This window comes from Besnoitia besnoiti, chromosome X, assembly GCF_002563875.1.
Source record: "Besnoitia besnoiti strain Bb-Ger1 chromosome X, whole genome shotgun sequence".
Classification (NCBI taxonomy): Eukaryota; Apicomplexa; class Conoidasida; order Eucoccidiorida; family Sarcocystidae; genus Besnoitia; species Besnoitia besnoiti.
In genome coordinates this window covers 447561-471228 of record NC_042365.1, presented here as the reverse complement: position 1 = coordinate 471228, position 23668 = coordinate 447561, and the positions used below count along the sequence as shown (strand labels likewise).

The following is a 23668-nucleotide window of genomic DNA, read 5'->3' as shown; positions in this document are numbered from 1 at the left end:
GCGGTCGGCGCATCTCTCAGGTGCTGTTCAGCTGGTCAGGACATCTTTGACGTGTGTTTCATGCAAGGAAAAATCAACTAGTCAAGTCGGAAGTGTACTACACTTCAAGTTCGGTGGTAGCCTCCTTATGAAATCATGGAGAACAGCTACCTTTTAACCGTAGAGCGAAGCATGCAATAGGACATAGACATACACGATTGATTGCTTCCATATTGATTCTGTACATCATTGCGGACGAAGTCGCGTCCCTCTCGGTATTCGGTTTCTCTTTCAAACGCCTTGAAGCGGATGGAGAAGAGAGACCACCGGGCGCTGGAAAGCTCAAACAACACTTTAGCTAGCTAGCTAGCCAAACCACTTCTTTTTCTTCTTTTCTTCCACAGCAAGTACTGTCTGATGATGCGCCACCGGAATATGTTGAACTTTCTTGGCTGGCGGCGGGGGCGGGGGTGCGGGAACGAACACCGGCACTGGCATCGGTGGAGGAGGCGGGGGAGGCGGAAGGGGCATAGGAGGGGGGGGCGCCTGCTGCGGCAAGTAGACTACCGGGGAAGGAATCGGCACAGGCTGCGAGATGATCTGGACGGTTGTTGGTTGTGCTTGCATCATTGGCGCTGCTACGGGCATCACTGGCGCCGCTGCAGGCATGGCTGCCGGCATCACGGGCGCGGGGGCCGGAGCCCGCGTCGTGGTTGTGGTTTCTTCTAGCGGCAATAGTGCCTCCTCCTTCGGTTTCTTGGGCTGCTCCTCCAGCGGAAGAGCATTTTCAAAGTCGTAGCTCACGTCCATCTTGTAGCACTTGCCGGTAAGCATGTCGTACTTGAACCCAGGCGGGCAGATTGGGGTAGGATTTGTCTTCATCTGTTTGACGCAGACGCCTCGGTACAATTTATAGCCAATAGGGCACATTACTACGGGCGCCTCCTCCACCGGGTGCACGCATTGATGGTCGATGAGGGTAAAGCCAACTGGGCACGATGATCGGAGAGGCCCCACTTCTTGTTTATCACACTGGAAGCCTTGGTCCACAAACCCCGGGGGGCACGAAAGTTTGGGGGGAGCTGCGTTCTTGCCAAGGCAGGTGAGTGTCCCGTCGGGACTGGAGCGACGCTCGAACGCTGGTGGACACACTTGGTCTGGATTCATGCGCTGCTCGCCAACGCACTGCGCAGATTTGCCTTGGTGCTTAAGAACGGAACCAGGGGGGCACACGAGTTCCTGTTGAACGGATTCGGACCGTGTACATGTTCCGTCCAAGTTGAAAGTGAAACCGGGTGGGCACTCTTGCTGAGGAGCTTGCTCGGTCGTTTGCTGACAAAGCCGGTCATGCTCGGTGTAGACATAGCCTGAGGGGCAATGTGCATGAGGCTGTGTCTCATCAGTGTAAAAGCATTGATTGCCGTTCAGCTGTGAACCGGGCGGGCACGACACAAGGGGTTCGAATTCTCTGACTCCCTTGCAAGTATTCTTGAGTTCGTCGTAAGTCATCCCCGGAGGACATATCGGCTCGGGACGGTACGTTTTGATATGCTTGCAGTTTGACTCTTTCCCGTGCTCTGGCACGTATCCTGGTGGGCACGCACGCATCGGGGGCGATTTCTGGTGTGGTCCGACGCACAGCTGTTTCCGAGAATCGAAGGCTGAATTTGGGGGGCACTGCGAAACCGTCTGGACCGTGTGCTCCATAATGCATTGGTTCTGATGAAACGTGGCGCCTTGTGGGCAAGCCACTTTCGGCTGCTCCTCGTACCACACGACACACTTTTTTCTCTGTTCTAGGACGCCCCTGAAGAGCGCAAAAGACAGCACCATACTCCGCGACATCCAGGAAGGCATACAGTGGTTGCTGCACTCTTTTGTAGCGGCGTCCTTGCAGGCTTTTCTTTGCTAGACGAGGCCAGAAACAGTCTGGATGCTCGGTGCCAGACTCTCTCCAGTCAACGGCACAGGAAAAGTGTCGGGCAGCCCCATATTGTCTGATTAGACCAAGTTAAATTCACTAGTTCCACAGTAACGCGCTTATTCTTGAATCTTGTTCCATGCACATAGACACCATTGAACGTAGAGCATAACCCAGCTGGAGCTCTGCCTGGCGTATGGTACCACTCGGAAGACACCTTATAAACTCACTCGGGACAGTTGATCGAGGGGCTGACCGCCTGGTGATTGACGCAGACACCCTGGACCATTTGAAATCCAGCAGGGCACTTGATTTTGGCTTCTGTGACTTGTTGGTGCACGCACGAATTGTTTCCCGCCGGAGTCGTTCCTGGTGGACACTTTCCTGCGCTGGGCTTCACCAGCTGGCGGCGACAGTGGCTCTTGTACAATTCGAAGCCGGGCGGGCACGACGCCGTCGGCTCGAATGCCGTGGGACGAATGCACTCGTTTCCGGAAAATACCGTACCTGAAGGAAAAAATTTACAAAGTGTTTAGCATTGGGTCTCTTCCCACGCGATGACGCAAACCCTCAGACACCCCCTACGCGACAGGTATTCATCTGGCATATCCAGAGTCGCCACAAGCACGCAAGGCAAAAACATCAGGGGCAGGAAGTGCGAGGCAGGACGAGGCCCGATGGAAGAAGAAAAGCATGCTGCCACTCATTTGACTTCAGCAGCGTGATCTTGGTAGTTTCCTCGGAAGGTGGTGTTGCTTCTCATCACGACTCTCGCCGTAACGACTGAGAAAACCGTCATTTATGGCTCACCCTCAGGGCAAACGACATCAGGTTTGCTAGTTGTTTCTTGGATACAGTGGTCTTCATGCAGGACGTATCCAAGCGGACAGAGAATCTGCTTCGGGGCGACTTTTATGTGAATGCACTGGCCATTGACCTCTTCGAAGCCGGGATCACACTCAAGCGATGGCGGGAGGACGTTAGCCCCCTTGCAGCCGTTATCCACGAACGTCCAGCCCTCGCGACAGCCAAGTTTCGTCGGTTTCTGATCGTACTTGACACAGTCATCTCCAGCCGTTGCGAAGCCGTCAGGACAAACCCAGGTCGCGTCTGTCGTAATGACCTTTTCCCTGCGTTGATACTTGGGTTTTATATCGTCCCTGGGCATATCCGCAAGATGTTTGTTCATACTTTTTGTCGGCGGCGCGGGTGGGGCAGAAGGCATCTGAATAGGCACTGGAAAAAACTGAGGAGCCATGGCAGCTGGTTCGTGCTCCACCACGGTCCCGATGTGCTGGAAAGGAAGTCCATGGCCAAGAGCTAGCATTTCGTCACCGACCAGCTTCCTTGGTTGTGCCTCACTCATTGATTGGACACGACCATGTTCCAGCTCCAGAAACGCCCTGCTTCGATCATCCGGTTTACTGCTGGAAAATGGCTCCGCTGCACGGAAAAACGTGACACGAGTTTGGCTGTAGGAGTGAGAGCTCGAGGCTACAGTAGTACAACAGACATGCATTTCACCATTCACTCAGGATGATACAATCGCCTTGCCAGTCTGGAAGGGGACCCTGGACACGCAACAAAGCTGAGAACCTCAGCAGGCGTGTCCAGTGCTCATGCGCCGATGCTGGCACGGGCACGCTGGCCAGAATGCAAAGCTCCATATCGTGGAAACGAGTTCTCAGCAACAATCCACCAGTAAGAATAGGTAAAGTGAATACTAACATAAGGGCACACCAATACCATTTGTGTTGCTGTCTGGGATAGCATCTTCTGCAAAGGACGTAAGAGCTGCTCATCTGCCGGCTCATTACAAGCTTCTTACACGTACCGTTCCTTAAGGACGCATTCCAAAGGATGGAGCAAATACCCGGAGTAAGAAGCAAGAAGAGACGGACTCTCCACTTCCGAGGTGGCGACATCGCAGCCATTGGTCGCCGGAAGGAAGGCTTCTGTCCTGACAAACTGCTAGCTCTGTCGCCTTCCCAGTGGCAGAGTCAAGAAAGAGGGAACTAAGGCGACAGCGAATATCTGTTGGTCAGTTTTCCTGCTCCGTGTTTGGCTACAAGTGCTCTAGGTCGCAGTCTGGTTCTCGCCCAGTCTCAAGAACGTTCCGTAGCTCACAGCCACGCGTATACGGAAATTGCCGGAAGAAATGAAAAAAGAGTCTTCTGGAGCAGACAGCTCCTCGACAGCAAGCTCGAGAAACGAAGCAGCTCCGCAGACGTGTTGTCAAACGCCACGAGCACGGGCAGACTCGTTCCGTGCGCGGCCGCTCCCACGACGCGAGACAGCGATCCCACCCTCTGTCGCGATCCATTCCAGATGGCCGCTCTAGCTGCGCTTTGCCGCAAAACTGCAAATAGGTTGGAGATACACACAATGCTTGTGTCGTTGCACCTACTCAGTATAGCGGGGAGCAAACTTGGGAGCCTATCTGTTAAGTCCGTGCTGTGTGCAACGGTTGCCTGCTGTAGCCGGCCGCAAAAACCACGACAGGCAGATCGTTTGTATAGACCAAGGCTAGAATTGATAGGGTGTCGCTGCAGGTCCTGATTTATGGCAAATTTTTGCTTATGAGGGATGTCGCCACAGTCAACTCAGTTATCGTAGCGAACCACACAGGCGGCGTACTGGTTCCGACTTAGCCATGGGCACGCCCCGTAGATGGCCTTACAGGCACCGGCGACCTGGGCTGTCGAGTAACGGCCGTGCCACAAGAATGTCATCACGGAGGCACCTTTCCATTATGTATCCAACTGGGGTGGCTGGCATGGACAGACACATGAAATGTCCTCGTTACGCTGCGGTCTGCACGCATCCGTTTTCACGATGTCCACACCTGCCTTGCAAGCATTGCACGTGCTCACGAGCACAAAGACCTTTGAGCCACATCACCCTTCCCCCCCGACGTGTCGACATTCAGCAGAATCGATCACAACATTTGCGTGCCCAGGTGCAATAGAGTTCCGCGCGCTACCTCCGTATACCGCACCCCCTGTCACTGGGGCTACTAAACACGCGTGCATCGCGCAGTGGCGGACGCGCGGGCAGATTTTGACAGCCGAGTCCTCCGGGGAAGCGAACACCACGCGAAAACCGTAGGATCGCGGAATAACCTCTGTCCCTCATGGCGCATTTTGTCGGCTATTGAAAATGCTGGCCCCATCAATGCACGACCACATGCTGCCCACCTTCGGATACCTCTGCATTTTGTGTGGACGGTCGTTGCTTGGCATTCTCCAGTACACGGCTACATCATAGCAACCGAGGTTGCTACCATCGTGCCAGTCATGCTTGTTTAAGATCTAAAAACAGACGCGTTCCTTCTGCATGTTGTTCACATCTCCGATTGACTGCTGTGTTGGTGACAGGTACGCGCAGTCTTTCTTTCAGGGCTAGGCTACGTGTAGTCTTTTGTTTCCCACGAAACTAAGAAAGGTCTGGAATGGCCGATTTGTGGGTCCAGAGACACTGTTTCAGCCGAAAAGTGTAAGTTTGTCACCGAAGTAGACGAATTAAGGACAAACTGAACAAAGCGATTCAGATAAAGCATGCAAGGACCATGTGCAGTGGGATGTGCGCTCGCATATACTCATTCTACAGGCGGTCAATACACACCCCTATATATTTACATGCATGACAGATTGAGTCCGATGGATACCGTTGACTTCGCGTTCATGACAACCACATCAACCTCAAGTGACGTCACTGCTCTACCGAGGTGATAGGCTCACCTCGCACATCAGCACTGAAACATTTGCTCATACAACAGGCAACACAGGTGCAAAACGTGCACGCAGGTGTGAGCCCACGAGCCTATGCACGAACATCGATCAGAGAGTCAGCGAGAGAGACTGGCGACAACATGCGGAATGGAAGGCTCAGAAACATAACTTATGCGGGTGCGGAACCCTGTGGCGCCTAGCAAGACTGTCTCACTGTACGGCATGTCCCGCTGTCGCACAAACTAGAGTCTTGCTTAAATGCGCTCCAGCGGTTTAATGCCAAGGAGGTGGAAGGAGATCTCGAGAATCTTCCGCGTTGCCTCGCAGAGCAAGAGACGGGCGTTTTGTTGAGGTCCTCCCAGCACTTTGCACGACTGGTAGAAGTCAGTGAACGCGCCAGACACCTTGTACATGTACTCAGCCAGCCTGCGAAAGTTCGTAAAAGGAAACATAAGCAAGGCGCCAGATACATTCTCATCACCCGCTGACACACCGAGGAGTTTCCAGCAGTCGCGCACATTAGCCTGCGAAAAAGGTACAACTGACTCTGTTCACCCGCAAAGTCGTAAATGTGTGTGGTCGGGGGCTTTCGTCTCTCTGCGTTCAGCTGTCGCTGCCTTACCTGTGAATGTGCAGATCCTCCAGGATGGACGCCAAGATATCGGGGAACTGTGCGAGAGTGACGGCGAGCTTACGCTCCGCCGGTTCCTCGATCTTCAGCTCCTCTGCACCGAACAGCCAAGAGACTACCAACGCGCTATTGACGCCGAGCTTCATGCTCCCGCATGCGAATACGGATGCATACATGCACATGCATGCCTACATACATACAACAGTTATACACCACTGAATGCGTATTGATGCGCCCCGTGCGGTGTGTGCACTACCATGCACTGGAGGCGAGACACGCCAGTGCCTAGATCTCCCACGCTGCGCCTCCTGCAACATGAGAAAGAAAGTGAGAAGAAATCGCCGCCATTCGCAGCAGCAGACGTCTTTCAGAGATCGCCCAAAGGCACTGACGGAACTTCAGAGTGAAATCCGTGACTGCGGGCACCCAGAGCCACTTCCAGACGCGCATGCAAGGAAGCCGTGTATGGCGCGTCCCTGACCAGAGACCGTCGCAAGACGCGTACCGGGATTGATTGACGACACATCGACTCCTGCCTTCCTGAAGATGGCGCAGATGCGCGCGTACGCGTACAGCATATACACCGCAGTGTTTCCTGCGCACAGGCGTATACGCCAAAGTCGCAAAGCAAAGATGGGGACGCGCAGGCGAATTTCTGAGACTGCGCACGCCGGATAGCGACAGCTGGCCTACAGAACGATCCTCAGCACGGCAAGACCGGCATCCGACCGTTACACGGGCTTCACGCGAAAAGAACGCAGACGGCTTCTTGCCTTCCGAGCGCACACTGGAAAATCCGGAGATGCGCCTGTCCACCCTCCACTGCGCTTTCTTTCATTCTGACCTTTAGGGTCGAGCATGCGGTCGAACGAGAACTTGTAGTCCGTGTGACGATTCTGTTTCAGATCGAAGTACTTCACTGCGGAGTAGCCGATGGCTTCAGCGGCTTTCTCCATCTCTTCGTCCGCGACGGAGGTCCCTGGAAACAGCCAAGCATCCGGCCGCGAGGACACTCAGTACAGAAGCTCGCAGTACAATCCTCTTCACCCGCCGCCAATCCGCGATGTCCCTTCCCCTTCTTTAATACGCGCGTCCTCCCTGTCTAATTATCGCACCCGGATAACTCCGCGTTTCTCTTCAACATCCTTTCGCGCGTCCCGGGCCTCCGTACCCTCCACCCAGCAACCGCCGCATCTCCGGCGTGTGACTCGGCGCGGTTCCCTGTGGGTGGCTCTGGGCGGGGGAGGGGGGGGTTGGCAGGGGCCCTTAGGGGGGGGTCGGGCGCACCGGTGGCTAGGCAGGGGGTGAAGCCTTCGCCGTTTTCGCGTTTCTCCTCAGCGCCTTCCTCCTCCTTGCGCCTCTGCAGCTCCTTGAGCGCGCGCACCTTCGCCTCGTCGAGCAGGTCCACGAGCTTCACGACTTCGCCGCTGCGCGTCTTGAAACGCTTGCCGTCCTGGCCTTGGACGACGCCGAAGCCCATGTGGTCAACGCGCGTCTCCGGAGGCTTGTGCCAGCCAGCCTCCTTAGCGGCCGCGAAGATCTTCAAGAAATGCTCCTCCTGACCCAGATCCGTGAGGTAAATCAGCCAGTCGCCCTGGCGCGTGATCAGTCTGAGCAAAGACCCATCCGCGGCGCGGCAGGTAGTCCAGCCGTGCCCAAAACGACTGCGCAGAAAACTCGGCTCTCCCTTCAACGGCGTGGGGGATATCTGCTGTGGTGTCGAAACCATGCTAGCACAACCGAACTTCGTTTGACGACTACATAGATGAGCGCACGTGAACTAGTCTCAAACACACCGCTCGTCACGTGCAGCGCAAAATAGACAGCTGGAGCAAGCGTAAGAGACGCAGAGAGCAGAACTGAAAAAGCGCGAGCCGGGCACCTGCGGGAAAGAGGCGCACAGCCCCCTACCTGTCTTTGATTGCAGCGAGATCGGTGGAATCGTAGCCGAAGCCTCCGTCGCTCTTCACGGCCATGAGGGGCACTTCGTTTACTGGAGTGAAGATGCATTTGGCGCCGTCGGACTCCTTGATCATTCTGAGAGGAGGCGAACAAAGACACGACAAACAGAGCGCAGGACGCACGCACTAACGGGCAGTGCTTGAGGCAAGGCTACGAAAAAGCATCAGAAACACCGCGCCCATGTTGCCGCTTCTCCCTCGAGGGTGCCCTCGTCCGGAGGGACTGTGAACGATGTCGATGAATTTGACGACGCGGTCATCCGTCACTCTGCGCGCTCGTCGGCGACAGGGACACCGGGGCCATAAACCAAGAACGGCGGGATCCTCCTCCTAGCCCGTAGGACGCCTGCCAGCTGAGACCTGCATCCTACGCAGAGTGGCGGGGATTTTCTTGCCCTTCCAAGAGAAGCGCCCTCTGCGGCGTCGGCCTACCCTTTCTCCGTGAGCTCCTTGACGACCTTGGGGATCTCCTCGTTGTAGTAACTCTCTCCACGCTCCTCCAGCGAGACATCGAGGCGCTTGTAGACCTTCTCGAACTCGTGGCGGCTCACGTCGCAGATCAACCGCCACGACTCCAGGGCCGCTTCGTTGCCGCCTGGCAGACAAATCCACGGCACCGCGGACGCGCGCGATGAAGCAGCGAGCGTCCTCCAGCCGGACGCCCCGCGCGATGAGCGACAAGAAAGAGACAAAAGGGGTCATTCGTCGTCGCAAGCGCCCCGAAGCAGGCGTCTCACACGTGACGTCAGGCGATAGATAGTACAACCAAAAACCGGAAACGGCCTGCCAGCGCAGTGCGCGGCGAGTTCCCACCGTCCCCACCCGCTCCCGCGTCTTACCCTGCAGCTTAACGACCATTTCTCGGCTTCGGCGCTTGAAGTCCTCGTCCGCGTCGAACGCAGCTTTCGCTTTCTTGTAGAAGGCGTTCAAGTCGCTGATGTCGGGCATGTTCGCCTTATAGTCAGGGAACTCCTGCGCAGAGCCGCGCACAAAGCCACACGCTCTCTCGACTCCAGCGCCCACCCTCACAGCGCCCCCTGGCTGCGGCCGCCGTCCACTCGGAGACGCCAACCCTACGACGCGCACTCAAAGCGACTTCGTCCGCAGTCAAACTGCAAAGCGGCGAGATTGTCCTCGCGCCCAGGCCTCCGTTTTTTTGCGTCAAGCGTCGGCTGCGCCTCGTTTCGACGAGCGCGCTCGCTCGAGTCAAACGCCCGCCAGCCCAGCGACTCCCTCTCGGCTCCACCTCGCGCTCGCACTCACGCTATGCAGGTACTCGATGAGCATGCCAAACTGCGTGCCCCAGTCGCCGATGTGGTTGATGCGCTGCACTTCGTGGCCATAGAAAGCGAGGATGCGCGCTGTACATAGAGAGCGAAGAGAAGGGCGAGCCCGCGACAGAGATGGAGCGCGCGAAAAGAGGGCGGAGGCGCCAGGACGACAGCCGCCAGCACCGGACAGGAGTCCACGCAGGCAGAGAGAAGCCTGGCGTAGGGACCCTGTAAGGAGGCGGAGAGAAAGAGATGTCACTCACAAATAGATTCGCCGATGATTGTCGATCGCAGATGGCCGACGTGCATCTCCTTGGCGACGTTGGGCGACGAGAAGTCTACCATCACGCGCAGCCTGCACAGACAGACAGACACCGCGTGCCAAACAGGATCTCGCCTGCGATGCCTGCGTCGCCGGACGCTGATAGTCCCCCAGCCGCCGGTGTCTGTGTCAGCCGGCTTTCGGCGGTCTCCGCGCCTCACTTCTTCTCTGCGGGCGCGAGCTTCACGGGGCCCTTCTGGCGCAGCATGTCCTGCAGATCCTTGCAAAGCCACTCCGCGGCGATGTCGACCGTCACGAAGCCTGAAGAAAAAGCAGACAGAGCACGCGGAACCGCAGATGCTCGAAACGCCTAGGGAACACACCCGCCGCGCGCCACACCTCAAGTTCCTCTGCAGCGCCTCGCGCGCACGCAGAGCCGCCTGCTTCTGCACACAGCACTGTTGCGACTTGCGTTCCTTCACAACGAGCAGGCCTCGGGACACCGCCAGCAATCCACCAAGTTTTGATCCTGTCGCGATCCGCTTGCACTCCGCCTCTCCAGGCTGCGAGATCTACGCTGGCGGCCCGTCTCCGCCGGCGCGTCGCGTGCGGTGCCCTGCCCGCTCCACGACTGCGTTCAAGCCCTTCACTTTTGACTGCTTCGCCTTGTCGGTTTTTTTTTTTGAGACTTTCTCCCCCAATTCCCCGCAGACTCCGAACAGGTGACGCCTCTAGGGTTTAGGGTTTCGCCCTCGGCCTCTGGCAGGCGCGCCGCAGGGGCTTCTTCGCGAGCCAGTTTTCGCGTTTTACCTTGGGGCGACGCCTGGACGTTTGTGAAGAGCTTCTCGTCCTTGAGGTGCTCGGCGATCTTCTCTCCGGCCTCCTTCGGCGAGTTGACGCCAAGCACGTCTTTGCCATTCTGCTTGAACAGCGCCATGGCACTGTTGCCTGCGAACCCGCGGAGAAAACGAACTCGATCGCCGCTTCCGAAGAAAGAAGGAAAAACAAAACAGTCTTGCGTTTCATTCAGCTCCGCCCAGCGCGACAGTCCCACGCGGGATACCATGCAGCAGCGGACTAATGCCTAGACAGACTCTACACCCTCAACCCAGAAGGGGAGCTGCCGCGCTGAAAGGAGGAAAAGCAGACGCGCTGCAGCCTGACAGGCGGAGCAAGCACGACACGAATTTTCTCTGAGAAGTGAGTTCTCACACTGGAAGTCTCCGAACTTCGAAGTCCCGATAATCGGCGCGTGGTCGACGGCAGGGAACGCCGCAGTCAAGGCCCGCCGGAAGGCCTCCTTGACTTGGGAAACCAGAACCTAAAAAACAAAAAAAAAAAATACAGATCTATCGCCGCACGGAGAAACCGAAACACGGAATAAGCGATGCACACCGAAACGCAGACTGAGAGGAGACGATAAAATCGCCCGTGGGGTCGCCGCAAGAAGAATCACAACCCTAAAGACGCGTGACACGCGAAGTCGTGCCATTCTAGAGACTCAGAATCCATCCGCATGCAAAAGAACAGAACAAACATGAAACAAGGCGAGGCACGGAAAGAACGCGTCCATAGACTGAGGAAAGAAAGCAGATAAGGCCTGACGCGCAACAGAAGCGGTGACACGCCGCTACACAGACATACGAAAGAGTTTTGACGCAGCGCAGGCGAGGCAGGCCGGAAATGCCCTCGCGCTAGGCGCGTTATCTCGAAGCAAAGGATGAAGAATGCCGGCAGACACGTGATATGAAGCAACATGCCAAATATCAACGCAGCAAAGAGTTCAGAGTACGACCGACGACGATTAAAAATGTAAGACAGAGGAAGGCACCGTGCGAAGAAAGCAGAAAGAGGGGCGGTGAAGAAGAGAGGGAAGCGCGGAGCTCGGAAATCCGCAAAAGAGAACCGGATAGCGCAACTCAAATACACCACGACGGTACAGACCCTAGAATCCTGAAGCTGCCTCCGCGAAGCACAGCAAGAATCCTAACGAACCGTTAGATTAGCGCATCAGTACACAACTTGTGAGCAACGAAGCAACAAGAAGAAGTCAGACACTTTGTTTGTAGAGAACCACGAGACCTCCACCAATCGCATGGCTCAAATGCATGCCAGATGAAACGAAAGTCCATGAACGGCCGCGACAGCATTCAACAAGGAGAGATCCACACGGCAGGAAAGCGCGAGGAAGGTTGACGGAAGGCGAGCGGAAAATGATCTGCAGAAGAAACTGCGACGCCGGCGACGACCTAGCGCCAAGGCGCAGAGAACGCAGACAGAAGACACCGAAAAGACTACAGAACGAGGTGAAAGAAGAAGAAAACGAGAGAGACCCACCAAACAGAACAGAAGCGAGACAGAGGGAGGAAGCGAAGACGGAGGGAGACCCCGAGGGAAGTCCGCACACAAGAGCAGCGAGCAGCAGCGACGAAGGCGAAGGACGAACGAAGAGACAAAGAGAAGAAAGGAAGTGAAGGGAAGTGAAGGGAAGTGAAGATCGCCCAGTCGCTTGACCAACGCGCAAAGTGAGACGTGACAGCCGAGACACAGGGCGGGTGAACGCGCAGACGAACGGTGAGAGCGAGATCTTACCTGCATGTTGACGCGAGAAAAAAAAGTTGACGCTGCGCCCAGCACAGAAGAAGCGCGGCAGGCGACAAAGAGGAAAGGAACGCGAGTCGCTAGGGCGAGGACTGACGAAGGAAAGAAGCGAGCCTCCCCAGGTCTCCCGAGTTCGGCGAGCAAGAGAGAAAACCGCGAGTTACTGGAAATCCAAAACAGATCTGACGGCAGGGACAACGGCTGAAACACAGAACAGACAATTTTAAAGTGAAGAGGAGTCCGCGAATGGAGCCTTCTAGCCGCCAAGCGCTGAGAAGAAACAGGCGAGATAAAGGCCTGCGTTTTCCTTTTCTTCACTTTCCTGGGCACTCTTTTCAACACACGACAGCATATGTGGGACTTGTCTCAAGAGACGATTGTGCGGAGAGCTTGGTCTCCGTCTAACACTGAGGCCACCGAACAATTTTTTCTTTCTTTTTTTCCCTTAATTTCACGGCCATTCTTTGCCTCTGTGTGCCTTTTCTGGCCTTCCCGGCGCATGCGGCCCCAAACACCGCGGGCCGCTGGGGACTGCAACAACACGCGGGAGAAAGGAAAGCGGCTAGAGAAAACAGAGCGCAGAGCTCTCCGGGCACTCCGTTTTCTCCTTCTTCTTCACTCTCTCTGTGTTCTGTCTGTCTGTTTGTCTCCTGTGTGTATCATCCCTCGTCCGCTCTGTTTCCTTCTCTCCCGTCTCCGTCTCCACTCGGCCGTTCGTCTTTTCTCCGGCAGGCTCAGCGCGACTCTCGAGCCTTCAGGGCCTGCGCCTTCCCCGGCTCTCTTGGATTGTCTCCTTTCTTTCGCAGTTCCGCGCCTTTCTATGTGTCCTTCCATGCCTCCGCCCCCCCCCTTTCCCCCACCCGCGCGGCTGTCGTCGCCCTTCGTCGCCCTTCACTTCTTCCATCTTCTCTGCGCGTCCTCTTGCCGGCGCCCGCGTCCACTCTTTGACGCCCCTTCCTGGGCCTTCCATCTCTCTCGCCTTCTATCTCTTTCTCTCTTTCTCGCTTTCTCTCTCTCTGCGCCGGCTGCTTTTCGCCGACACGATCGGCGGCGTGACTGGCCTCCCCAGGCGCCGGTGCCTTCGCGCTGCGTTGTCCCTCCTTTTCTCTTTGCCCCCGCCCTCCTTCTTCCGTCATGGAGGAGCGCTCGCAGCTGCGCATGTGGACGCATGCGGTGCGGAACGACTTCTTCAAGGGCCTGCAGAAGGTTCAGGAGAACCGCTCGAACCGCGCGCGGGGTCTGACGCGGGACACGCGCGCGACGACTGAGAACGTGCTTGACACCCGCACCTGCCGGTTGATTGAGAAGCTGATGAAACGCAACGCCCTCACCGACGTGTGTGGCACGATCAGCACTGGAAAGGAAGCGAATGTGTACTTCGTCGCGGGCCCGCAGGCCCTGGCAGACGCCGCCGCGCCCTCAGACAAGCGCGAGACAGACTCCGAGGCTGCAGACCTGCGCCAGGAGGCCGGCGCCGCGGCTGCGCAGACGAAGGGTGTGCTGAGCTCGGTGCAGCTTGCGAAGGGCGGCGCCGAAGAGACGGAGGAAGATGACGCTGAAGCGCACCCACTGAGCTGGCGGCCGTTCGTGTTGAAGGTCTACCGCACGTCGATCCTCGCCTTCCAAGACCGCAGCCAATACGTCCAGGGAGACCACCGATTCGAACGCGCCTACACGCGGTAAGCAGCTTCGCCGCCAGAGAAGGAGAGAGAGAAAAAGCGAGCAGAGAGAGGGAAAATGCGAGCAGAGAGAGGGAAAAAGCTGCGACGAGTGGCTCGTCTCTAAAATTCCAGCGTCAGGAAAAAGACGTTTGCTGGATTAGAGCAAACTAGCACACCCGTAGGTCGTTGATTTGTTATCCACTCGTTTGAGCTCCTGCGCTCCACGAGAGGGTGCATGCCGACGAGGCTGCCGGGCGGCGGCTGTCGAGAGCCGCCGCCCGGCAGCCTCGTCGGCATGCGCGCCTCGAGAGCTGAAGGAGTCGGAATGGATTGAAAGCGCAGTTTGCAATGTTCAGCAGCTAGTTAGAGAGGTAACACCAGGATGGAGATTTAGGACACTGCGCCGTGAAGGACTGTGCAGCTAGCTTTCTGCTGGCGCGCCTCGGCTCTTGTGAGGTCGCGGGCCTCTCGCGTGGACGCCTCCTTGTTTCGTTTTCCGTGTAGGTGCCGCAATCCGCGCAAGATGGTGGTGAACTGGGTCATGAAGGAGTTCCGCAACTTGCTCAGGCTGCACGCGGCCGGCGTCCCCTGCCCACTGCCTGTGGACGTCTCTGCGCACGTGCTTCTCATGACCTTCATCGGCTTCGCGGCAGACGCGCCGCCTGTCTGCGCGCCCGAGGACGCGCCGCCTGTCTCCGCGGCGCCCGACGCCGACGACGAGGCCTTCGCGGTCAGACAGCGGACGACAGGCTTCTCAACCGGCGCACGCGCAGACGACGCTGCAGAGGCCGCCGCCGACGCCAGGCCGCCTGCAGACGCGCAGGACGCCGCGGCGGCCTCGACCTCTGCAGCGTCGCTGCTCTATGCCGCGGCGCCGCGCCTGAAGGACCTGGTGTCTGCCGTCTGCTGCTCGGCGGCCGCGACGGCCTCGCTACGCGCCTGGGAGGCGCTGTACGTGCAGGTGAGACGCGCGGCGGCGCAGGTTCCTCTCTCCTCGGAGTCAAGCCTCTGCGCGTTCGCAGGCCTCCGTTATGCGTCCGCTGTCCTTCACGTATAAACGCGTATATAGGTCGATGTAGATGAGATATATGGATGCAGAAATATTGACACTGATGTATGTACTTGGGTTGCTTGCGCGACGGCAGCTAAGGAGGCCGTTTCTTCGCGCGCCCTGTCTGCACGGCGGTCTTCTCTGTAGGCGCTCGCATTGTCTGCAGGCGGTCGCGCTGCTTCGCTGGCTGTTCCAGGTTTGCCGCGTAGTCCACGGGGACCTCTCGGAGTACAATTTGCTTTTCCACGTCGCTGGCCTGTACGTGATTGACGTGGGACAGGCGGTGAATTTTGACCATCCGCAGGCGCTGGACTTTCTGAAGCGCGACTGCCGCAACGTGACTCGCTTCTTCCGCCAACAGCTCGCGCAGATCCGCGAGAAGCGCGCGCGGCGTCTGCGCGAGGAGCTGCGCGAAGCCGCGTTCGCCGCCGCCGCGCAGGCGGAGGCGCCCCCGAGGGCGCCCTCGCCGTGCGCCTGCGTCTACGCGCGGCGCGCCCGCGAGCACCGCGACGGGCACTTGCCCGCGCAGGCGGATCCGGCGACGCCTCCTTCGAGTCCGTCCTCCTTCAAATACACCTGGCAGAGCCCGCCTGCCGCGAGGGGCGAGGCTGCAGAGGGCGGGAGGCCCTCCTCGCTCTCGCCGCACAGCTCTCGCCGGCCTAGGTTCCCCCTGTTGCAGTACGCGGCGCCGGCGCAGGCCTGCGGCGCCGCTGACGACGAAGGCGTCAAAGTGCTTGCGCTGCGCCGCCTGTTCGAGCTAGTCGTCAGTCCGCAGCTGCCTGAGCCGGTGAAGGCGCTGCAGCGGCGCCTCGCGGCCGCCGCGCTGCCCCCGGGCGAAGCCAGCGCGCAGCTGCGAGGCGGCGAGGCCAGCAGTGAAGAGGTCGCCGCGAGGGCGGCCGCGGCATCCTCGTACCGCGAGTCGGCGTGCCTCGCGACAGCCACGCACGAGGCGAAGCAGCGAGACCTCATCCTGCTCGCGGAAGCTCTCGGGCAGTTCCTCCAGGCCCACGAGGGCCCCGAGGACGACGAGGAGGAAGACGAGGGAGAGGAGGCCGAGGGAGAAGAGCGAGAGGCGCGAGAGAAGAAGGCGCTGGATTTCCCGAGTGAAGATGGCGGCGACGAGGCGGGGGGGGCTTCGGTGTCTAACTCGGATGACGAAGAGGAGGAAGAAGTCGAGGACGCGGTGTTCCTGAACACGTGGATTCCCAGCCACCTAGCGCAGGTCTGCGACCGGCGCCTGCTGGAGCGGCTCCTCGTGCAGCGCACGAAGGACGGCCTCGAGGGGGGCACCGAGCGCCCGGGGGGAGGCGAGGCTTCGAAGGCCGGAAGAGGCTCGAAAAAGTCCGCGAAGAAATCGGAAAAGGAGCAAGACGACATGCTTGACGAGCTGCTCGAGATGCACGCCCTCCTGCTGGGTCAGGAGAAGAAGGAAAAAGAGGAAGAATGCGAAGAGGAGGAAGCTGTGGACAAAGAGCCAAGCGGACGGCGAGGCCGACGAGGCAAGAAGCAAGGCGAGGAGAGGAGGGCGAAGAGCAAGTCACACGCGGGCGACAGAGAGGAGAAGGCGAATGCCGAAAGCGATGCAGACACAGAAAGCGCCTCCAGTTCAGAAGCCTCTGAAGACGACGACGAAGAGGAGGGAAACGGAGAGAGAGAAGACGGCGAGAACGGGGACGAAAGTGACCAAGTCTTTCGCGGCATCATTCCCGATAACATCGACCGGAAAACGTGGAAAAAAATGGTCAAGGAACAAAACAGAGAAAAACGCAAATACAAAATCGCCAAGCACCTGAAAAAGAAATACAGATCCAAGGCTGCAAACCGATAAATGAAAGGCGTGGCAAGGCAAGCCCGGAAGCAGAAACGAGGTGCGGAGTGTCGAGGCCTCTGTGCCTAACGGAAGCAAAGGTTGACAAAATAACTCTCCATTCTGGTGTGGGAGTATCAGAATTGCAGAAAGAGGTCGAGCCCCTCTGCGTCTGTTTGCGGACCTATTTCTATTCATGAATATAGATAGTGATTTTTACGCTGATGCGCACGCTTGTCGATAGACTGTGCACATAGCAGCGGTGCCTGAAGGCCGGTTTCGTAGGCATGCTCTCCCGCAAAATTCGTTTAGTTTGACACGTTTCTGCATACGCGTGCGTCTTCGTGCGCCAACACCGCAGGCGGCCGATTCGTATTGGGTTTTGGAAAATGCCTCTAACGCAGATCCCAGGGCGACTGGGTATCGAGGCGGTTCTCAGTACGAAGCTCAAAGTGCAGTGTGTTTCCTGTAGCTCGCTTCCTGTTTTTTCTTCCGAGGACTTCTCGGCGATATGGGCCGTTTGCTGTATTGCTGAATCGCAGCTTTGATTCCACTTACACGTTCGTGTCGCGCGTATGCCGCACCACGGCGGACGCGAGAAAGTGCTACTCGGTCTTAGGTTTGGGTGATGAGGCCGACGAAAGGTAACGAGGTTGCTTCTACAGCTGCTTTCTGGCGGCTATGGGCAGCTCATATGCTAACGACCGATGCTAACTGTCTGTCTTACTTGACGGCTTGACTTCACTATCAGCGTCCTTCGGTTTGAGTGAATTACCGCACCCAGAAAACTCTATACCAGTGAAGCGGCTTTGTAACTGCGGAAGGCCACCTGAGACGCGGTCTCGCCGTGTTGGTCGCACTCTGTGCGTGAATGGAGGACTCAAATTCTTTGAAACACGCAACCTTATAAATGGCGACACTCTCGTCCATGGGAACGCGTTTCCCCATAAGGCAGGAAGTTCGCAGGCTTTTTGTGATACGAAGTCACAAGATTTACACCGGCGCAAAGAAAAAGGTGCTCGACAGCTTGAAAAGGCATTCGAAAAAAAGGTCGTGGCGGTACGAGATGAGGCAGATTCAAAAAGGCCGAACGGGGAGAAGACATACTCGCGCCGTGTGACGCCTCAACTCTCGAATCCACTGCTACATCGTGGCGATCCTGAGATTGCGTTCGTTGCCTTCGCTCCTCATCTCTCTTTGTCCATCTCTTCTCTACCTGCTAGCCACCTGAAGCATGTCGCCCTGTGTCGCGGGTCTCCATTTGTACTGGTGTACCTAAACTCCCTTTTTTAACTCCTCTCGTCTCTTTCCCAGAGGTCGGTGCCCGCCTCTCCATCGGTCTCCTCTCAACATGTTCCTTATTTACACCTTCCCCCCAGGGGGAATCTCGACGTTTTCTTCACCCGAGTTTCGGGACAGTTTGGAGGCCAATGCTGTGGTCTAGACGTGCCGCGCCGGCGCTTCCTGCCGCGAGTGGCGCCCGCGAGGCGCGGGCGCCACTCGCGGCGCGAGGGCCGCCCAGCGCGCCTCCATCCAGATCTGACCAAAACGCGGAGTCTGCTTCGTCGCCGGGGGGGTTCGCCGACGGGGCCGCAGCCGCGACCGCGGAGGCCTTGTGGGGCGAGAGCGGGTGGTGCCCAGTGAGCGATGCCCACATGACGGAGAGGGCGACGCCGACCGCGACGCCGCAGCTCTCGGCGACGCACATCAAGTAGGCCGCTGTCTCCTTCTGTGGGGTCGAGCAGGGCACCTGCGTAGCGTAGAAGGCGCCCAGGACGGAGAGCCAGCCGTGCATGGTGGCGAAGAGCATCAGCAGCAGAAAGAGCGAACAGTCTGCCAACCAGGCCTCGTTCGCCGAGAGGAAGTGTGAGAAGGAGCGCGCGGAGGCCTCGGCGTCCGTGGAGGGCAGCGCCGGGGGGGAAGTTAGCGACGCCGACAGAGACAGGGGCGGGGGCCCAGAGAGAGGCGCCGCGGACGACGAAGGCGGCGGCACGACGAAGGCGTGAGACGCAGGCGTTGACAGCGACCCCAGGTCCGAAGCCGCCGCCAGCGAGGCAGCGGCAGACGACGGAGAGAGAGGCGCGGAAGCGCTTTGAGAGGATGGAGAAGACAGATGGAGGCTAAACCAGGATGACGGAAGGACGAGTGTGCCGTCCAGCACGAAGAAAAGGGGAATGAGCAGGAGCCGCAGAACGACAAGGGGCAGTAGCCACGAGAAGCGCGCGCGGCAGCCCCAGAAGACGCAGAATCGACCAAGCACGTTGCCGGCTTGGAAGCACGCGACGAGGATCATTTGAAAAAGCACAAAGTCCAGCGAGCTCGACGGCCAGAGGCGCTCAGTTTTGACGGGGTAGATCAGGTAGGTCGACAGAAACAGGAGAAAGCAGGTGAGAAGATTCGGGCGAATCGCCCGAAAGACATCGCGGCGTTGCCACGCCGAGGACGCCAGCGCCTTTTCGCAGGAATGGAGCGCCGGGGAGTCGTCCGCGCCACGCGCCGAGCAAGGCCCCTCGGCGAGAGGCAGCAGAGGCTCCTCTTCCGCCCCTTCCTTCATCCTCCATCTCTTGGTGCGCGCGTCGTGATGGGCATGCACCGGACCCAGAATGTGAGGCGTGTCTTCGCCGGCGATCGCGGCCTTCTCGACGGCCGCAGCCACCTCGCCGACCGTCAGGTCCTTCTTTCCGCGCCGCTTCGCCTTCTGCCTGACGCCTCCTCTCGAGAGCGTCCGCAGAAACCGCGAAGTCGCCGTGAGCATCCTGTTTCCTCCGAGCGTCCGGACCTCTCCTCCCCCCGCCTCGGGCTCGTTTCCCCTCCCCGCCTCCGCCTTGGCGGCTTCGCCGGCGCTCGCCCACCACGAGAGCGACCGCGAAAGTCTGCTTGACGTGGCGCGCGTCCACTCGAGGCCCGACAGACTCCGGCGGACTTCCTCCTCCTGCTTCAGGAGGGCGGGCGAGGCGAGGGGGTGCCGCGCGCCCAGACAGAGGGCTGCAGCCGCCAGCAGCGACCACAGCGCAGAGAAACTAAAGAGCAGCACCGTCCCGATGCGCTGGCCTTGCTTCGAAGCCGGCAGAAGGAAATACAGAGGGAACGCCAGCAGCGCCGTCAGAGGGCCGGCGAGGCCGCCGCCTGCACGACACCACGCAAGCAAGGCACGGGAGGGAGAGAATGGCGGTGCTGCACCACCGGAAGGAGACTACCTTGAATCGCTGTGATGACCCCAACAAGGAACGCCGGCGACTGGAGGATCGACTCGGCGTCACCAGCAGCTTTCCGCCCCTATATATGCCCGTTTTACGTTCCCGCCCCTTCTCTCACGCTTCATCAGTGCGCAACTAGCGATCGCGTTACGACAAAGTGGTGGCGGTGTCTCTCCGCGGTGCCAATCCGGCTGCTGGCCCCGTTTCCCTTGTGCGTGGATGTGTGTGACCTATTAGCCCTCAGCGACCTGCAGAGCCCGTCGTCCTTCGGTCTGGACTTTAGATGAAATACGGAATAATGATCAGCGGCTGGGCTGAGTCGCTGTCTTCTGATTCGGATTCGCCGCTCACCTATCGACCAGTCTACGGCGAGCTCGTGGTGAATGACGGCGTGGAGCACGTATACGCTTGCGTGGAGCAGCGATCCCTGGAGTCCGATGATACCGCTTAGCACGCAGCAGATGTGGAAGGCAGGGTTTTCGGGGACGCAGACCGCCACGAGCGCGAGCGCAACGTTCGTCAAGATGGAGAAAATCAGCGTGCTCACTGTCCGCGGAATCAGTTGCAGACGTGGCCCCAGCCACAGCAGCAGCAGCTGCCCAAGAAAGAAACACGCAGTGCGAACCTGAGAATACGCAGGGGGCGGAGCACAGAGAAAACGGTTCCTTGAGTTCCCCGCGGAATCCGCGCGAGAACGAGCCGCCGCGACACGCATTCACACAGAGAGATGTGCGGCGAGAAGCCCAAGCAGCGGACTCACACAGAGACATGTGCAGAGAAAGGGGGGGTGAGAGCGGGGCTGGGGTGGTGGAACACAGTTCCCCCTCGCTACAGATGCTCGCGCTCTGCTTCCTGTTGTCTTTGCGTGCGCACGCCGTCGCAGAGCGGCGCGGAACACGTGTCAGGTTGAGAGGGAAATCGATCGGGAGCTGCGCCCCGGACAACTTTCTCGTTCGCGCTGCCTCACCTGAGTCGCGGCTTCAGTCCAAGGGAAGGTGGGGAAGTAGGCGACGTCGAAGGTGGCCATTTCCATGACAAGGCAGTTCCAGGGCAGGAAGACGCCGACGCCGAGGAGGAACATGGCACACGAGATGCTTGAGGAAAACCGCTGCTCCCTGAAAAACACCGAGGCTGTGATGAACGTGTCTTTCTTGGCGCCCTCGCCGTCTTCGTCGCCGCGCGGGCACGCGTCGCTCTCGGTCTCTTCGCTGCGCTCCACAGGCCGCGCAGGCTGCGCGAGGAGAGGCTCTGTGGCGGGGCCCGCAGGCGAGAGCGAGGGGGAAGACGAAGGAGAGAACGCGGGCGCCGCAGAGGCGGCAGCATGCGCGCAGAGAGCGCAGGCGACTGCGGGGACCGGCGGAAAGTCCTGCAGCGGGTACTCCGCGGCACGAAAGGAGGCAGGCGCGTGAGGAAGCAAGTAGGGAGACACAGAGTACCGCGGCGACGAGGACGAACAGACGGTGAAGACTTTGAGGCGGCGGCTGTCCTGCGCGCGCTCGTCATCTTCCTCCGCGAGGCACGGGGGGTCTTTGAAGGCAGACGCGGGTGGGGCCTTGAGGCTTGACAGGGCGTCACATGACAGCGGAGGAGATGAGAAGCGCGGAAGCAGCACAGCCCCTTTTTTGTGCCCCCGTATGCTTCTACGGTTGAGGGGTTTGCGCGCTTTCTCTGTCAATAATGCCGGCCTTTCGGCCGGCGCCTCCGCGAATGTCTGCATCTCACGCAACGTGAAGGCGTTCGCCTGCGCGCGGGTCGCATCCGCCTCTTCTTCGAATTCGACGTCGTCGCGCTCCTCCTCCGTCGCCACGAAGCGCTCAATCTCCGCGAGGAAGTCCGCCCCAGGGAGGTCTCGGCCGTCGACCTCAGGCTGCGTCGTCAGCTCTGATGTCAGCGAAGAAAGGTTCTCCAAGGAGGAGGGGACTGAGACAGACAGCGGAGACAATGCGCCGAGCGAAGAGCGCCCAGACACGACGCTGCCGCTCTGCGTGCTCTCTCCGCTCGCGAGCGGCGTCAGCTGGCGGCACGCAGAGTGCCCTTCAGCAGAGAGCGACGGCGAAGAGGAAGCAAACGAAGAGAAGGGTGGAAAGGAAAAGGACGAAGATGGGCAAGCCGACGACGCAGCTGCTGACGAAGAAGATGGCGAGGAGGCAGGCGGGGGGAAGGCGAGGGAGGACGACGCACACGAGGCGAAGCGAGGGGAAAAGGAAGAAGACAAGGAGACGCGAGGCGCAGAGGAAAAGGACGAATACGAAGCCGGACAGGGCTGGGAAGAAAACGACGAGTAGGAGGACGGAAAGTGTTGAGAAGTGAAAGACGACAGAGGCTGGAGCTCGGACGGCGAGAGGGGCGTCGCGTGTGTCTCATTTTTTGCTTGAGAGACGCTCACCGCAGGCGCCCTCCGGCTTAGGAGGGGCGAAGTCGTCGTCATAGTTCGGCACGAAAAAAAATGGATTCAGGGCATGCCGGTCAGAAACAACACACACAGCTGCAGAAAACGGAGTGCCGCTAAAAGCGGCTCACCCCCAGACTAGGCTGGCGACGATAGGCGAGCGACGCGAAGAGCTCGGCGGCTTTTCCTCCCCCTCCTCCTCGTCCTGAGACGAAGAAGGAAGGCAAATGAGCATGCACGCACTAACGGCCTAGTGAAGGAAAAAAGAAAGAGAGGCTCTGCGGCGGTGACGACGGAGCTCGCAAGAGCTGTGAAGAGTGTTGCCGTAGCTCACAGGAAACTGCACGTTGTTGTTGCAGAAGGAACGTCTTGAGCGGCCTTGCGCGCCAGTTCTTTCCAAAAACCCTCCTTGCTGCTCTGTATGGGCACCGCTAAACGCATCTTCCAGCTCTCTAGCCTGAGCCACCAACGAGGGGGTTGGCTGGCAGGTGGAGAGCGACCCTCAGACAGCTAGCGCTTGAATACTCCGGTAAAAGCCTTTTTACCCTCTGCGTCACTTTTCCCGGTTGTCTGGACGAAATAGATTGCACAGCAGAGTGCAAATACCTGGAATTCGCGCAGCTACGTGAAAAGACATGTACCAGTTCGGCCTAGCGCAGGATGTTTTGCAAAACGCGCGGCAGCAAAGTGGCGGTCAGCGGTCACTCAAGAGCGCAAAGCATCTGTGCTTGCGACGAGCCAAAGAGGGCAGGAAATCCGCGTAAACCAGGGGGATTCGAGCTTTTTCTGAATTATTCGACACTAGGCTCCGCCGTCCTCGATGCAGTCAAGCAGCTAAGCCAAGCGATACGGGCGCGCCGTGGCTGCGCGCGGACGGACGAAAGGAGACAAGAATATATCTGCGTGGACGAGGGGAAAAAACAGAGAAAAAGACACAGTGGCAGGCATGTGAGAAAAAAAGAACGACAGGCGTCGCGACCTGCAGATGGTCAGAAAGAGTTTTCTTATCTGCCTCATTTGAGTCAGCTGGGTCCCGTTGTCTTGTGGAGCTGCCTGCGCGGTCTCGAGGCCACATATTTTCTCATTAACATGCTCGACCGGCAGTGGCGCACCCGCCCCAGTGGAAAGCTAGACAAACAACAAGGCGTTGGCCCCAAAGTTCTGAAGAGGCTCTTCCGTTCTGACACTGGAAACAAAAACTACGAA

General features: G+C 58.6%; 4 protein-coding genes across 4 annotated transcripts; 1 reads left to right on the top strand and 3 right to left on the bottom strand.

The window, feature by feature from the left end:
- Nucleotides 1-345: 345 nt before the first annotated feature.
- Nucleotides 346-3266, bottom strand: BESB_016240 (oocyst wall protein; the record flags this gene model as incomplete). Its single annotated transcript, XM_029360339.1, has 3 exons — nt 346-1786; nt 2131-2407; nt 2711-3266. 3 exons carry the CDS (start codon nt 3264-3266, stop codon nt 346-348), a joined length of 2274 nt encoding a protein of 757 aa, XP_029216315.1.
- Nucleotides 3267-5885: 2619 nt separating this feature from the next.
- Nucleotides 5886-12354, bottom strand: BESB_016230 (arginyl-tRNA synthetase family protein; the record flags this gene model as incomplete). The annotated part of the gene is made up of 14 exons (XM_029360338.1): nt 5886-6057; nt 6254-6356; nt 6768-6857; nt 7107-7241; nt 7550-7872; nt 8174-8299; nt 8656-8818; nt 9063-9195; nt 9487-9584; nt 9758-9849; nt 9978-10077; nt 10567-10704; nt 10969-11077; nt 12349-12354. 14 exons carry the CDS (start codon nt 12352-12354, stop codon nt 5886-5888), a joined length of 1788 nt encoding a protein of 595 aa, XP_029216314.1.
- A 1137-nt stretch (nt 12355-13491) lies between these two features.
- Nucleotides 13492-16897, top strand: BESB_016220 (RIO1 family protein; the record flags this gene model as incomplete). The annotated part of the gene is made up of 3 exons (XM_029360337.1): nt 13492-14036; nt 14523-14979; nt 15236-16897. 3 exons carry the CDS (start codon nt 13492-13494, stop codon nt 16895-16897), a joined length of 2664 nt encoding a protein of 887 aa, XP_029216313.1.
- Nucleotides 16898-18275: 1378 nt separating this feature from the next.
- Nucleotides 18276-22501, bottom strand: BESB_016210 (uncharacterized protein; the record flags this gene model as incomplete). The annotated part of the gene is made up of 3 exons (XM_029360336.1): nt 18276-20002; nt 20425-20698; nt 21041-22501. 3 exons carry the CDS (start codon nt 22499-22501, stop codon nt 18276-18278), a joined length of 3462 nt encoding a protein of 1153 aa, XP_029216312.1.
- Nucleotides 22502-23668: the final 1167 nt, after the last annotated feature.